General features: G+C 28.5%; 2 protein-coding genes across 2 annotated transcripts; one reads left to right on the top strand and one right to left on the bottom strand.

Annotated features, from left to right (window-relative positions):
* Positions 1 to 2,000: 2,000 nt before the first annotated feature.
* LOC114123681 (tetra-peptide repeat homeobox protein 1-like) lies at positions 2,001 to 3,406 on the top strand. Its single transcript, XM_027986741.2, has 2 exons — positions 2,001 to 2,167; positions 2,280 to 3,406. Exons 1-2 carry the CDS (start codon positions 2,159 to 2,161, stop codon positions 3,198 to 3,200), a joined length of 930 nt encoding a protein of 309 aa, XP_027842542.2. The 5' UTR covers positions 2,001 to 2,158; the 3' UTR covers positions 3,201 to 3,406.
* Positions 3,407 to 4,057: 651 nt separating this feature from the next.
* LOC114123719 (uncharacterized) lies at positions 4,058 to 13,068 on the bottom strand. The gene is made up of 13 exons (XM_027986784.2): positions 12,843 to 13,068; positions 11,503 to 11,689; positions 10,689 to 10,940; positions 8,924 to 9,134; positions 8,683 to 8,828; positions 8,441 to 8,595; positions 8,156 to 8,331; positions 7,573 to 7,721; positions 7,309 to 7,501; positions 7,111 to 7,222; positions 6,568 to 6,739; positions 5,393 to 5,856; positions 4,058 to 4,458 (listed from the first exon to the last, which is right to left on the bottom strand). The coding sequence occupies exons 1-13, from the start codon at positions 12,999 to 13,001 to the stop codon at positions 4,384 to 4,386; spliced, it is 2,451 nt and encodes an 816-aa protein (XP_027842585.2). The 5' UTR covers positions 13,002 to 13,068; the 3' UTR covers positions 4,058 to 4,383.
* Between the last annotated feature and the right edge of the window lie 658 nt (positions 13,069 to 13,726).

Below are 13,726 nucleotides of genomic sequence, written 5' to 3'. Positions count from 1 at the left end.
AATTAGAACCAATGGCAATAATGATCTAATAAAATAAAATAATAAATAATTTTTTGTTTTTGTATTTAAAAAGAAATATTAAAATTCATACACATAAGACATTTAATATAAATAAAATTATCCAACTTCTTTAAGAAATATTAGTTATGAATTATTGTGATTTCCATTAAAACAAAAAAATAAATAAATAAAAAAATTATACCACTGTACAAAATTATATTCTATACAGAGGGTATAGTATCATTTAATACGTGTTCACTAGTGGTGAGCATTTACACGATGTAGTAATTAGTGGTCATGACACACGAGTCATATTTTACAGTACAATCGATATTCGATTGTATACAACGACTGAAGATATTACCTGCAGAGTACAGACCATCGAAATTAATAAGTAGTAAATACTGAGTTATGTACTGTTGAAAATATTATCGTGGTTTTGGATTACATTGGAAAATATATTTGAGTTTTATTTAAATCGAGTTGGAAGTTAAATTATTTCTTCTCACAACACCTCAATCATTATAAGAATCTATTAATCAAGTTATTAATAATTTAACTATTTTAGTATTTTTACTGATAGACACAAAACGCCCAGTCTCATAAATTCAAAAAATAAAAAAATTATTTTAATAACTAGATAAAACATTATACTTATACCACAATAGCTTTATTCCAGTAAGTAGCTGATGATACATTTTACAAAGGTATGCGTAAAAAATACTACGCTCACATTTTTTTTTTTTATCAAGTTTTACTATAGTTTTTTGCCAAAAATAAAAGTTGAAATACCTAAACGTCATATGCGCGACGATTGATGCAATTGAAAAAAAAACTAAGTAAGACACAAACCATGTTTTTATCTGAATGCAGAAGCCAAATACCTATGTACACCAAATTGAATTTAATTAAATTCTTTGTTCACTTTTAGTTTTTATATCTGGCTGTCGATAACTTTTATCAACGTCATTAATTATTCAAATCTTTTGAAATAAAAAATTATAAATGATTTTACATAATAAAATATTCGTTCAACTAACTTAATGTACAATAACTACTATACCTAAATAAAAATTTCCAAACATGCGCAAGTATAACTATTTACTGAGTGCAGTTGATTCTAATTATATGGAACATCAATATACATACTGCATAAAGGATAATAATATATGGGTTGACGAGGATCTTTTTTTAAGCCATTTACGGTTTTTATTGATAATTAATTTTTTTTTCAGTGAACCGTCTTTTAAAGGAACCTTTGTGTTTAATTTATTTAAAGTTTGGAATTTATTCGATGTAGCGTGATACATTAATCAAAAACTCTAATGATGTCGAAAAACTTGAAAAATCATTGAACGTTTAGTACAGTGAACGATTTCGTAAAAGTAACTTTTTAAATTATTTATAAAACCTTATTTACAAAATAATATAGCCACACGACATTTAAATGTCACGTGTTTACAACACACGTGCGACCGACTAACGATCGAAATTCTATATATTTTACGTTGGGGTAAAAACGTAATTCAAAAGTTAATTTACATATATTGTTGGCAATAATGTCATATTACTTTATGGTAACATAAAAATATATACAAAAAACATTCATTTACCGATATAATAATAATATTATTATGTAAAAAAATTGCAATCATCGGTGTCTATACTAAGATAGCATACCTACATATATGTGCTCTATACATTTAGACTTTCGAATAATCCACACTGACACTGTGTCAAAGTCCAAATTATAACTAGTCTGTATAATACGTGCATGTGCGTGTTATTATAAAGTGATTCAACAGTTTACCCACATAGTTGAATTACGTGATCCGAGGACGACGACAACCGCGGATGCGATAATAGTAATAATAATAATATTCCAGATTTTGTCATTCGCGACGAGCAACTCGTATATAATATTTATACACGCACATAATATGATGCTCGTTGCCATTTAATATATAGGTAATATTATTATATAGAATATGTGACACAATAAACCAGTACGGGTTCGACTGACTGGATTCATCAATTTGTACACAAATAACGTGGTGGGGAGGATAGCAGCATATCTGCAGACTTTGTATATATAGTCCACCGACTGTGTCCAACAGTCATCATTCAACGGGATCACTTCCAATAATCAACACTAAACATGAAATTCGTAAGTACAACGCTTAAAATTCATGGTAGCAATAGCGCCCGTTAACTAATAATATTATTCTTTTATAATTTGAAGTGTATTTTTTAACGTTTGCGACTTGTGATTTTTACAGGCAACAGCACTAGTCACTTTGGCCGTCGTAGCCCTCGTCCGGGCCGATGCGTCCAGCAGCGAAAAGAAAACGACCAAACACGAAAAGAGAAGTTTGGGCGAGTATGGATTGGGACTTTCCGGTCTCGGCTACAGTTCTGGTCTCGGCTACGGATCTGGTTTGGGCTACAGCTCCGGTTTGAAATACGGTTCTGGTCTGAGCTACGGCTCTGGTCTGAGCTACGGTTCCGGTCTGGGATACGGTTCCGGACTCGGCTATGCTTCCGGTTTGGGCTACGGTTCCAGTCTAGGATACTCTGCTGCCGCTGCCGCTCCCTTACCAACAACTGGCCCAATTGTTCCGATCTCCAAGGAAGTGCACATCATCAACCGACACGCACAACCAGTGTCCGCCCCATACCCAGTACCAGTAACCCACGACGTACCCGTCCCAGTACCACATGCAGTGCCCTACCCGGTTGACAAACCATACCCAGTCCATGTACCCGCTCCATACCCAGTTCCAGTCGAAAGGCCCGTTCCATACGCAGTCGACAGGCCCGTTCCTCATCCAGTGCCATCTCCTTACCCAGTACCAGTAGTCCGTGACGTACCAGTTCCAGTGTCCAGGCCATACGCAGTTCCAGTAGTTAAACAAGTTCCAGTGCCAGTAGCCACTCCAGTCGTCGTGCCTGCTGTCAGCCATGCAGCACCATTAGTCGCTTCCAGCTATAGCACCGGACTTGCATCGTCCGCAATTGGCTACGGTTCCGGTTACGGAATTGGCCACGTCAGCCCATCAATCGGTTACGGACTTGGATCTTCTGCCATCGGTTATGGTGCATCTTCATACGGTGCTGGTAGCCTTTACAGTGGTTCTTTGGGATACAGTAGCCTAGGTCATTCTTCATACGGACACGGTATCCACGATTACAAGAAATAAAACACTTGAATGATTCGCCTACCCTGCAGCACTACACTGCAACTGACGACGAATATGCTTAGATTTAAATTTTACCGTGTATATTGTGTATACACATATTATGTTCTTAGATAATTATTTCAATTTTGTTTTTATTTTTCAATTTTGTTGATAACCGATAGTTATTGACTGACATCAAATACATAATAAATGTTTTTAATGTATTATATTCTGTGTTCATATTTGTTCAAAAAAAAACATTCCTATCACAATACGTTTTGGGACAGTTCATATATATATATATATTCATCTAGATATTTTCAGAAGAATACATGCAATTATGTATTCAAAATACTACAGCTTTTACACAATTTTAATTTGTAAAATTTAAAAATCGTATATCCATGAATATCCGAGATTTATTTCTGATAATATTTCGGTAACCATGGTAATACAAATAATACTGCGTTAACCACAGCAATACATTGTGAAAGCATAAAAAAACCTATGGTTAAAATAATATTCTGATAATAATGGAGTCTACTAGTAAACTGGTAAACTGGAATACTATTTTATAATACGTGGTTCAAATTATAAATTATATTATTAAACACACTTTCATGTTTCACATATTATATCGTGTATATTTTTACTATAATTCAAAATATATAAAATAAGTATATTAAACTACGTCTGAACTAAAAATTAGATAACATACATAAGACATTATCGCATGAGCACAGACTTGTAATTAAATTATAAATATAATAAATTTACGTTATTATCGAAGTTATTAATCTAAATCCGTTTGGAAATTTTACTATGGATAAATATGGAACTTTATTTCGAATATGAAAATACGTATGCCATAAGTGCGTGCTATGCATTATATATTTTACATAAAATATAAATAATTTTACAAATTGATATTTATTTAAGCGACTTTTGTACTATACGAAAGTTCTTACCAACATGAATTAATAAAATAATACCGATTAACATAAAGTGTATAATTTACGCGTAACAGTATTCATATAAAAATAAATCAGATATATAGTTTATTATATGTAAATAATATACATTATTATTAATTTTTATAATTTACCAGTTATAATAAGCATTGTTCGTAACTTTAATTGGTTACTATAAACTTTCCTTCACATTTATAAATTATGTTTATGCATTTTGTGTCACTCTACTAACATTATAGTGTGCAGTGTGCTTTTAAATTATTATAATGCCTTATTTCTTCGTACAGTTTGTTCTCTAGTTCGATTTCCTAAAATAAAACAATCAATATTATGTGCTATATTTAATTTAATTTATTTTTAATTTAGTTTATTTAACTGTATGGTGTGTAGATATCGCAACTGAGGTATAGTTTCTTTATTGGCACAAATAAAAAGTTGAAAGGGACTAGTTATGACGAATCTCTACTAATTCAAAATTTAATACTTAGTACTAAGCATTTTTTAGAAAATATTAAGTAAAAAAACTGCCATTATTCCTTATTGTGGTTATCTATCAAAATTAGTCGGACATGAAAAGTATAATATTGCTATTGAAATAATATTTAAAAAAAAAATAAATATATAAAATAACACATAAAGACAAAGATTGGGAAAGTTAATGCTATTTTTAACCATATTAATTAGTTTGATAGAAAAAATATGAGAAATTTTAAAATTAATAGTTTACTTTTTCAACTCAGTAATATAATATATTATACATAATTAAACGATTAACTTGGTGACTTTAGTTAAGTAAATGTTTTTTTTTTTTTTTTTTTTTTATATTGAATAGCCAATAGATAATAGAAATTATGGTTTATTAGACAATTATGGAAATGATTACTAATAGATACAAAAAGTACATTTAAGAATTAAATACCTATTTGATTTCTTAGTGAGTATCACAAATAGACAATAATAATCATATTATACTTATTATTTTTTAATTATTTATATATAAATGTAACCTGATTTTACTAGGTTAGGTTAAAAACCTAATTTAACCTAACTCGTTATTGATTAAGCAAATATCAATAAAAAAAAAAAAAAAAATCAAATTAAAATTAAAATTAATAAAAAATAAATGCAAATAAATTAAGCTTAAATTGATCTACTTAGTTTTAACATAACTTTTTAACACGTTAAATGAGTCACAAAAAAATCAATTTGTCGTTCAAAAATATTATGATATTTATGACTTACCGACTTTCCCACGTGCAGTTCAGATACACGATTTTTAATCATCGTGATCAACGCAATTAAGTACGCGTGCCGGACCGCCATAGCATCGGCAGACTGCCATATGGCCGGTGACAACTCTACGCCGTCAATGTCACTGGTCGTCGCGAAGATATGGTTTTCTTTCCAAACCTCTCCGACTTTCAGCGAATAATAATGATAAATGTGCGCCATGGTAGCCTTGTCCTGGAGATCAGACACCAGACCACAAGCCCGGATCGTGCTTTCCTCGATGTCGTTGTCCGGCACGTCCCGAAACCTATCTTTCAATTGAGCATTTTCCAAATCAGCGAACTCCACCAGCTGCACGATCAAATAAATCTTTGGCTGAGCGCACATGAACATCGACTCTACTGTCGGACTGCGTCCGCTGGTCAGTTTTGTCGACGTAGTTGCGTCCTGCTGCTCCTGGAATATGAACTCGTCATCTGCAACAAATTTCGTGACAAAGTTATTGATATTGTAATTAATCTATCAACTTTTAATGTATTTCGCGTGAATTGTATCTATGTGAAGTGCGGGAGTAAATAATAATCAATAATAAACATTTTTTTAAAAAGACGAGAATATCGGATGCTACAACATTTTAATGGTTGTGATTCTCTTAGCCTAGCTCACATCAATAAATCGTTTGTCATGTGGTGTCCAAAAGTAGAGCTGAACTTGACTCTGCAAATTTTCTGGTATATCATAGTTAGTGAATAATATCACAATTATTACAACAGCCAATCAGAATACAATAAAATGCGTACGAACACAATAGACGATATCATGATAGCTGTGAACCCGGCTTAATGCAAACTATGCCATAACGGTTTTCCGAGATCAACATATTATGGCAAAAATCATCGGTGATAGAATTACTTTCGAGAGTCGAAATACATTACTATAGGTAATGTAATAATATTATGTCTTGGTGAAATTAAAAATAAATTTATATTTGTCAATAAATAATTCAAATTACGTTTTCGCTAAAAAAATACTGAGAGTGCCAACCTTAAATAATACATTTTTTTGTGTTAACCTAACTTATAGAAATCTATTATTGTTTTCTAACATAATATACGTGTATTAGTGAATATTATTATACAGTCTAAGTATTCATATTATCATATTGTATCTATATACTTAGCCTTGACCTATGAAGTTAAAACGGACCATTTCGCGTCTCCAAATCTCGCACAACAGTTCTAAATAACCCTTTCCGGTCTTGATAGATTTCCATTTCTTAATATGACATTTGCCTGATTTTAATGCAACCAAATCCACGAGTGTCGACAGCATCACGAGCTGTATAGGATATTTGGAAATCTGAAAATCAACTGAGCTGGTAGATTATTTTGCCTGCTGTGCATATTGAGCATTTCGGTATATTATAATTTTTCCATCATCGTAATTAAAAAATTAAAACATTGTTTTTTCCGCATAGGTATAATATAAATATAAATTATTGCATTTAATGTTGATATATTTCTATTTATTTTCAATATTAAAAAAATAAATAAATAACAATCTACCGCATTAGGTAAATACTAATATTATAAAAATCTGCCTGATCATTTATATAGAAAGCAACATTTGTTTTTCTTCTACTTAAACACGGCGTTTTAATTCCAATTTATAAATTTAAAATATTTTATGTTATAGACATTGAATCATAATAATACAGTGTAAGTACTCACAGTTAAAGCGCTTAATATATGTTCTATTCCTTTAGCTTTGATAAACAGTTTAACTTGATCGTCGTAACTAATTATAGCATTTTTAATAAAATGCAATAGATCCAACAAAATACTGAAAATACCGTTTCACTCAATCGATTTATAATATTGCACACAGTCCGCAAACAAAATATTAAATAAATATAATAATAATAGTACTTTTGATTTATGTTTCTGTTGGCATCCTCAACAAAGTACAGTTTGAGCATACTCGATATCATTTTAAAGACCATCGGTTGAGCTTCAGGATTTTGCTGGCTCTCTCGGAAAAATACGTTCAATGTATTTAACCCGTACAGGCTAATATCTTGAAAATTAAAATTTTGTATTTCCAACGTATTCAATATGACAGCTGCAAGAATAAAACAACAAGGGTGGTTTAATGTCTTCATACTTAAACGAGCACGAAACGACTGCGATTACAAATGATTAATAAGTCGGCTTTAAGAGCTTTAAACTTCCTAAGTATATCGTAATCGTCATTTGAAATAATTCCTATGCAAATTATAGCATTGACCATCGTACAGGAAAAATTGTTTTGATTCTTTAATGACTTTATTAAAGCCAGTAATCTGCGTATAATAAAAATAATATCTTAATATAAATAGTATTGTAGTAATTTAAGTGTTATCCTTATAACATTAGAAAGTATTTTTTTTTAATAAACTATATTTTTATTATTGTGTATTCATATTAACTTTTAAGTTTCTGAAAAAACATTCTGCTTTTGGAAAATATAATTTAATATATAATATACTGTACTTAGTTATAAAATTAAAAAAACTTAAAAACTGTTACTATAAAAAAGGTAAAATATAATTATTTTTCAGGTATTCAAATTACATATTTTTTAAATTTATAATAATTACAAAGATGTCAAACATGTTAATAATTACTCTCGAAATAATATATTGTATTCTATGAATAATATACAAATTAATATTTCAATATAATATAATATTATAATATGAAACAAGCAAACAAAATAAACAAATAAGTACTTAACTCATTGCAGCATTCAATTTTTATCGAGCTATCGACAGAGTTCAACATTAAACATGGTAAATTTAACAAAGATCGATTTAAAATGGTATGTAAATATTCACCATACATTTTTTTGGAATACTCGAAATTCAAGAGCGTTATAAATTCTTTTATCAAAAACGTGTTCAGTTGTTGAAACTACAATATGGGTATCAAATCACCAAATAAAATATATTATTGTATGAGTATTATGATATTTACAAATAATCACAATATGCCTAGATAATATTATAATATTATAAGTCACCTTGATTTTTGAAGATAAATGTATAAACACTTTATTTAAAATATCGAACATGATACATTTGAATATAAAATTTTCATTGACTGGATGAAATTCGACATCTTCTAACCAATGTGAAATGTGAATGATTTCCGGCCAAACACATAACATGACTATATCTTTAAAAATGTAAAATCAAACTTAGTTCACGATTCTCTATAACTTAATACTTAAATATTAGTTATTTATATGGTATACACAAATACCAGTAACAATGTCGTCAGAATATTCATTTTTGTCGATGGAACAATTATCTACGATCTCACCAAGAATGTAGCAAAAATCATTTCTTAATTTCATACTATTCTCGTCGTTTCTCTCAGTTTCGATTTTTATATTGCAAAGCAAGATTCTGTGTGGAATACAAGCGTTCTCATAAGATATGAACAATACCACGGTTGGCATCAAGAAGTCGAATAAATAAATAAAATAAACAATTAAGCTCACTCCAGTGTGTTTCGAGTAACCCGTGACGGTTGAATACAAGTGCTACTTGCATTCGACTGTAAACCCCATGCAGAAAACATCTGATTCAACAGCATAATCACGAATTCACATACAGTAAAACGTTCGAATGACACCAATGGCATCCAGAGAAAATTCGGTTTTAACGTATCGACCAGTATCCGTATACCGTCGGATTGCATCATGTGTAGAGCTAGAGAAAGAAAACCGTCTAATTTAATAATGTTAAGCCGAATTAAGTTTTCTGACAAACGATGGATTGTGAGTGAAAATTAACACAATTAGAGTTAATACATTTACAATTATTATTTGAGTACCATTTGAAATTAGACCAGAAATGTATAGACCTTTAGATTTAGATATATTAAAATATTGACCGTTATCGGTAACGTTATTTTAAGATACCTATAATGCTTGTTTAAGAGGATATCAGTATATTTGTAGAGAAACTATTTGGCCCAGTTTTTACATAAACAAAACCTATTCAAGCAGAATAACTTTTGTTTTTATATATTTGAGTAATAATTGTCTTTTACTAATATCTAAAATTATAGAAAATAATATTTTTTAGTATATAAAATATCGATTTATATAAATATTGTCTCAAAACAATTTACTAATATCCGTTTAGATTTAAAAAATCGTATATTTATTTTTAAAATCAAATAGGTAATAATAAACAACATTATATTATATATTTTAAATTATAAAATTAATATGTCAAACACACAAAAATATTATCCTCTATAATTTTTGTCATAGACAATTTTTCTCCAAGATTACTCATAATGTCATAAAGAAAACGATTTTATATAAATGCATTTAACGTATGAATGGCTCTGAGAAAGAAAAAAAATATTGCGCTGAAATACTATTTTATTATATTAGAAAAATTAACGAAAACAGCTGTATTATGGAAGACTAATAAAAAAGTACCAGATTTCAAATAAGACAATTTTTTATTTTTGAAATTCAAAAAGGAATAAATCCTAATAATTCAAGGAATTAAAAATTTCAGCCGGATATTAATGTTTGAAACTCAAATTATTTTAAAATTTATGTAAATAAAATATTATTGTTTTGGTTAAAAACCTTTAAAATTTAATCGAAGGTTTTTGATAAGTGATTTTTACATCATTTTATAAATATCAAAAATATACAAACATTATTTCATTTATAACCATTTAAAGTTATAATTTTGATTAACTTGTAAAAAAAATAACCAACATTTAAAATTAACATAAATTTCTATGATTTTAGAACTGTACATACTTAGAGTTCTTCATGCCAAACACGTAACTTATTGATTTTATTTTTAAATATTTTTTATAATAATTTAAGCTATTCATATACGATTCACACGAACATATTTATGCTATTACCTATTATACAGAGTATGTACCTATGTTATAAATTAAAGAAACTTACCAAATTAAGAAATTACAAATAAATATATAAATCTGATGGTATCGAGAAAGAGTACTTCCAAACGTAATTTTTGAAAAATCCGTATATTCCGTTTTATCCAATAGAAAATTATTATTTGTCCCAAGTTAAGAGTACAACTCCTAATGTTATAAATTATAATATTTCTTTTTTCTATGATAAATCTACCACAGTTGCTTCAATAATATCCAAAATAAATGTATAATATTATATATCTTATATAGTTATATGTATATACAGTTCTCTAAGAAAAGTTATTAGTTTTTCGATCAAAAACGATAATATTATATTCGCTATTTACCAGATTGATAGGATAGAGTCGCGATGTTATATGAAAGTTTCAATAAATCGTCAAGAAACGTTTGACTCGTGACATTCTCGATGAGTTCCATCAATGTTTTCGGTAAATCACTCATTCCTACGGCTTCGTGACAGCAATGCAAGCTGACAGAGTTTTCTGGCACAATTTGGCGTCTAAGTATGGACGATTGTATTACGCCGAACAAAAGAATATTGAGTTCGTCATGCGCATGGACCAGCCAAATGCATTTAGCTTCAGTTTAACACACGACAGAATCATAATCTTTTATTAATTTAATATTATATATAGAACTTATAAGACAAGTATTATGCATGGGCGCACATCAGGTTTTAAGTTAACCAATGCTAAAATATTTGAAATTCTTTATACAGACAACTCTTCACATGTTAATTTGATTAAAAAATATGTACATATCTCACAGTAAATAATAATACTTTACAAAAATTACATGTGTAATGGAAAACAAAAATTTAAATTGTTAATTTTTTCATAAATATATACATATATATATACTTAAAGCGAGTCCACATTGATAAAAAAAAAATAATAAGCATTTAAATTATATACTAGGAATGATTATTAATTACTTGAAATTAGGGGCTCTAAGCGTCCTTAATATTATCCCCTTCCCCTTATGTGCACCTATGAATGTATACATACACTTATATACACATACACGTCACTGTGTATCAGATGCGAAAACGTATTTTTAATTTTAATTAAGGTCAATAATATTTTTAAATCAATTTTAAAAACGAAAAAACAGTTAAATAATAATATTAAACTGTATCACCTACTACATTGTAGAACCGTATTAATATCGGTAGGTTATTTGAACATTCCGTCACAAAGTTTAGAGTTGGTGGCATCAAGCACAAGGTCAACATCCCTTCGAGACAATGCGTATATTTTGGTTCAGTCAAAAAGTTTTCGGCCAAATACTCGATTATGTCGTTCGCATAAAATAAATGGTCGAGCGACTGCATATATAATATAAATAATATAGAATAAAATTAAACACCTAATGTTATTCTATAATATATTAAGCTTAATTTTTAAATAAAAAACATTATTACGACTAATACATTTTTAGTATTAAATGCACGAGAGCGTGCGTGTGTGTATGTGGTTACGGAATCTATACTGGTCTTAATTTCTAAAAAAAAAAAAACACAGCACAGTAATAGAAGTAGCTAGGTAATCAGACACATAATATTTTCATTCCAGATACGGCATACGGTCGATAGTCAGGTATTAAAACTTTCTATGAATTAATCGTCTCGCGAATAATGCCACACCACATATTTGATCATCGTCTTATGCAATATTAATGCAAAAAAACAATCGGTCTACAATTGTAAACTAACAATATTATTGTTATTTGTATTCTTTCGCTTGTCCGTAGTCAATCACTACATTCAGGCTGAAAACTCGTAGAATCAGCTTTTGTTGATTAGGGTTATACTTGTATACACTTTAGGTGGGGATTTAAAGTAATTTATTGGTCCTATAATAACTTGTATTTTATTGCCTTTTATACTACTTTATCTGACAACCGTAATAACTTATTGTGACTAGGATTTGATCGGGTATAAACCATTAAATCGCATTTTTATAATATAGTAGATAAATATTGATATTTATACAAATAGTTTTTGAAACTCAATTTCAAATATAATATATTGCATAGTTTTATACACGTATTTAGTTCAATTCCGAAATATAGGTATAATATGGTATTAGAAAGTACACCAATTAAAATAACTGTGAATAAATAAACATTTAAAACAGAACTAAAAAAAATAAATTGGCCATCGACACATGATTCATATTATGTATAATTTATTTAAATCGGACAGGATTTTAAAATTGAATTGCTCGGTGAAACTAGTTGATAATGTTTGTTTTTGTATCTATGTGGTTCCTTACGTAAAGAAACCGTATTTGAGTTAAATATTATATCATTAGTTATTTCTTTTAAAAATATTTAAGTTATGTATTCACTTCACGGCAAATTTTTTATTTTTTATTTTATTGATTTAAAAATACGATTAATGACAAATTCTAATAGCATATTTGTATACAGTACACACAACTCTTCGAAAATATTATACTAATAGAAACACGACTTACTAAACTGCAGTGGGTAGATAATTGTATTATCTGTTCGATGTACTTGCACAGCCTATCACAATCGTGGTAAGCGATTTTCAAGCACTCTAAACATTTTTGAAATAAATAATCAAGGTTAAAAATATTTACTATCGGGAAAGGATCAACACAGATATCCATTTTATTGAGTTTTAGTAATATTTGAATGCAAAAACAAATCGTTAAATTATTACAAAAAAATATAGAAAAGAAAAAATAATTATTTACATAGAAACAAATATTATAATATATTATAATAAACATGTGTAACTAAATATCCATAATAATATTTCATCGAATTGGAAAAATTATAAATTTAAAAAATAATATATATATACTAGGTATTATTATCACTGTATAGCGATTATGTTATCGAACATCACTCATTATTTCAAAAACAAACAGATATTTAAATAATAATTGTTGTTTGATAAAAAAATCATCCAGTTTATTATAATTTGTTTTTTTCTACTTTAGTATTAGAATTTACTGATTTATCCATTTTTATATACTTTTCAAGATAGTACTTTCACTATCTATTAGTGCGTTACTTACAGTTTTGGGGAGTAACTGAACTTAAGTTACAAGTTATTATAACAAAATAACTTTTTAAGTAATTTGATTACATTTTATTTCAAGTAATTTATAAGTTATATGAGTTACTTTTTTGTAGTAATTATTACTTAATTACTCGTTACTTTATTTTGTTTGATATATGCACTAAAAAATTATCTAAAATTAGTGACTACAATTTTAAAAATGCGTTTTTGTTCAAAATAAATTTGAAAAAAAAGTTTAATATTTAATGCGTAGTAAAATGAATATTTGTTAATAATTTCATATTGTTGATTGTCATCATTTAATAT

Source organism: Aphis gossypii, chromosome 2 (genome assembly GCF_020184175.1).
Source record: "Aphis gossypii isolate Hap1 chromosome 2, ASM2018417v2, whole genome shotgun sequence".
NCBI classification, from domain to species: Eukaryota; Metazoa; Arthropoda; class Insecta; order Hemiptera; family Aphididae; genus Aphis; species Aphis gossypii.
The sequence above is the reverse complement of the archived record's forward strand: the minus strand, read 5'-3'. Positions and strand labels throughout refer to the sequence as shown.

What these genes read in the sequence shown, in the direction of transcription:
- LOC114123719 (XM_027986784.2), bottom strand. Translation starts at nt 13,001, where the DNA reads ATGGATATCTGTGTTGATCCTTTCCCGATAGTAAATATTTTTAACCTT. An exon ending in TTCTGACGACATTGTTACTG is followed by an intron (nt 8,596 to 8,682) that starts GTATTTGTGTAT and finishes ACATTTTTAAAG; the next exon opens with ATATAGTCATGTTATGTGTT. An exon ending in AGCCGACTTATTAATCATTT is followed by an intron (nt 7,502 to 7,572) that starts GTAATCGCAGTC and finishes TTATTCTTGCAG; the next exon opens with CTGTCATATTGAATACGTTG.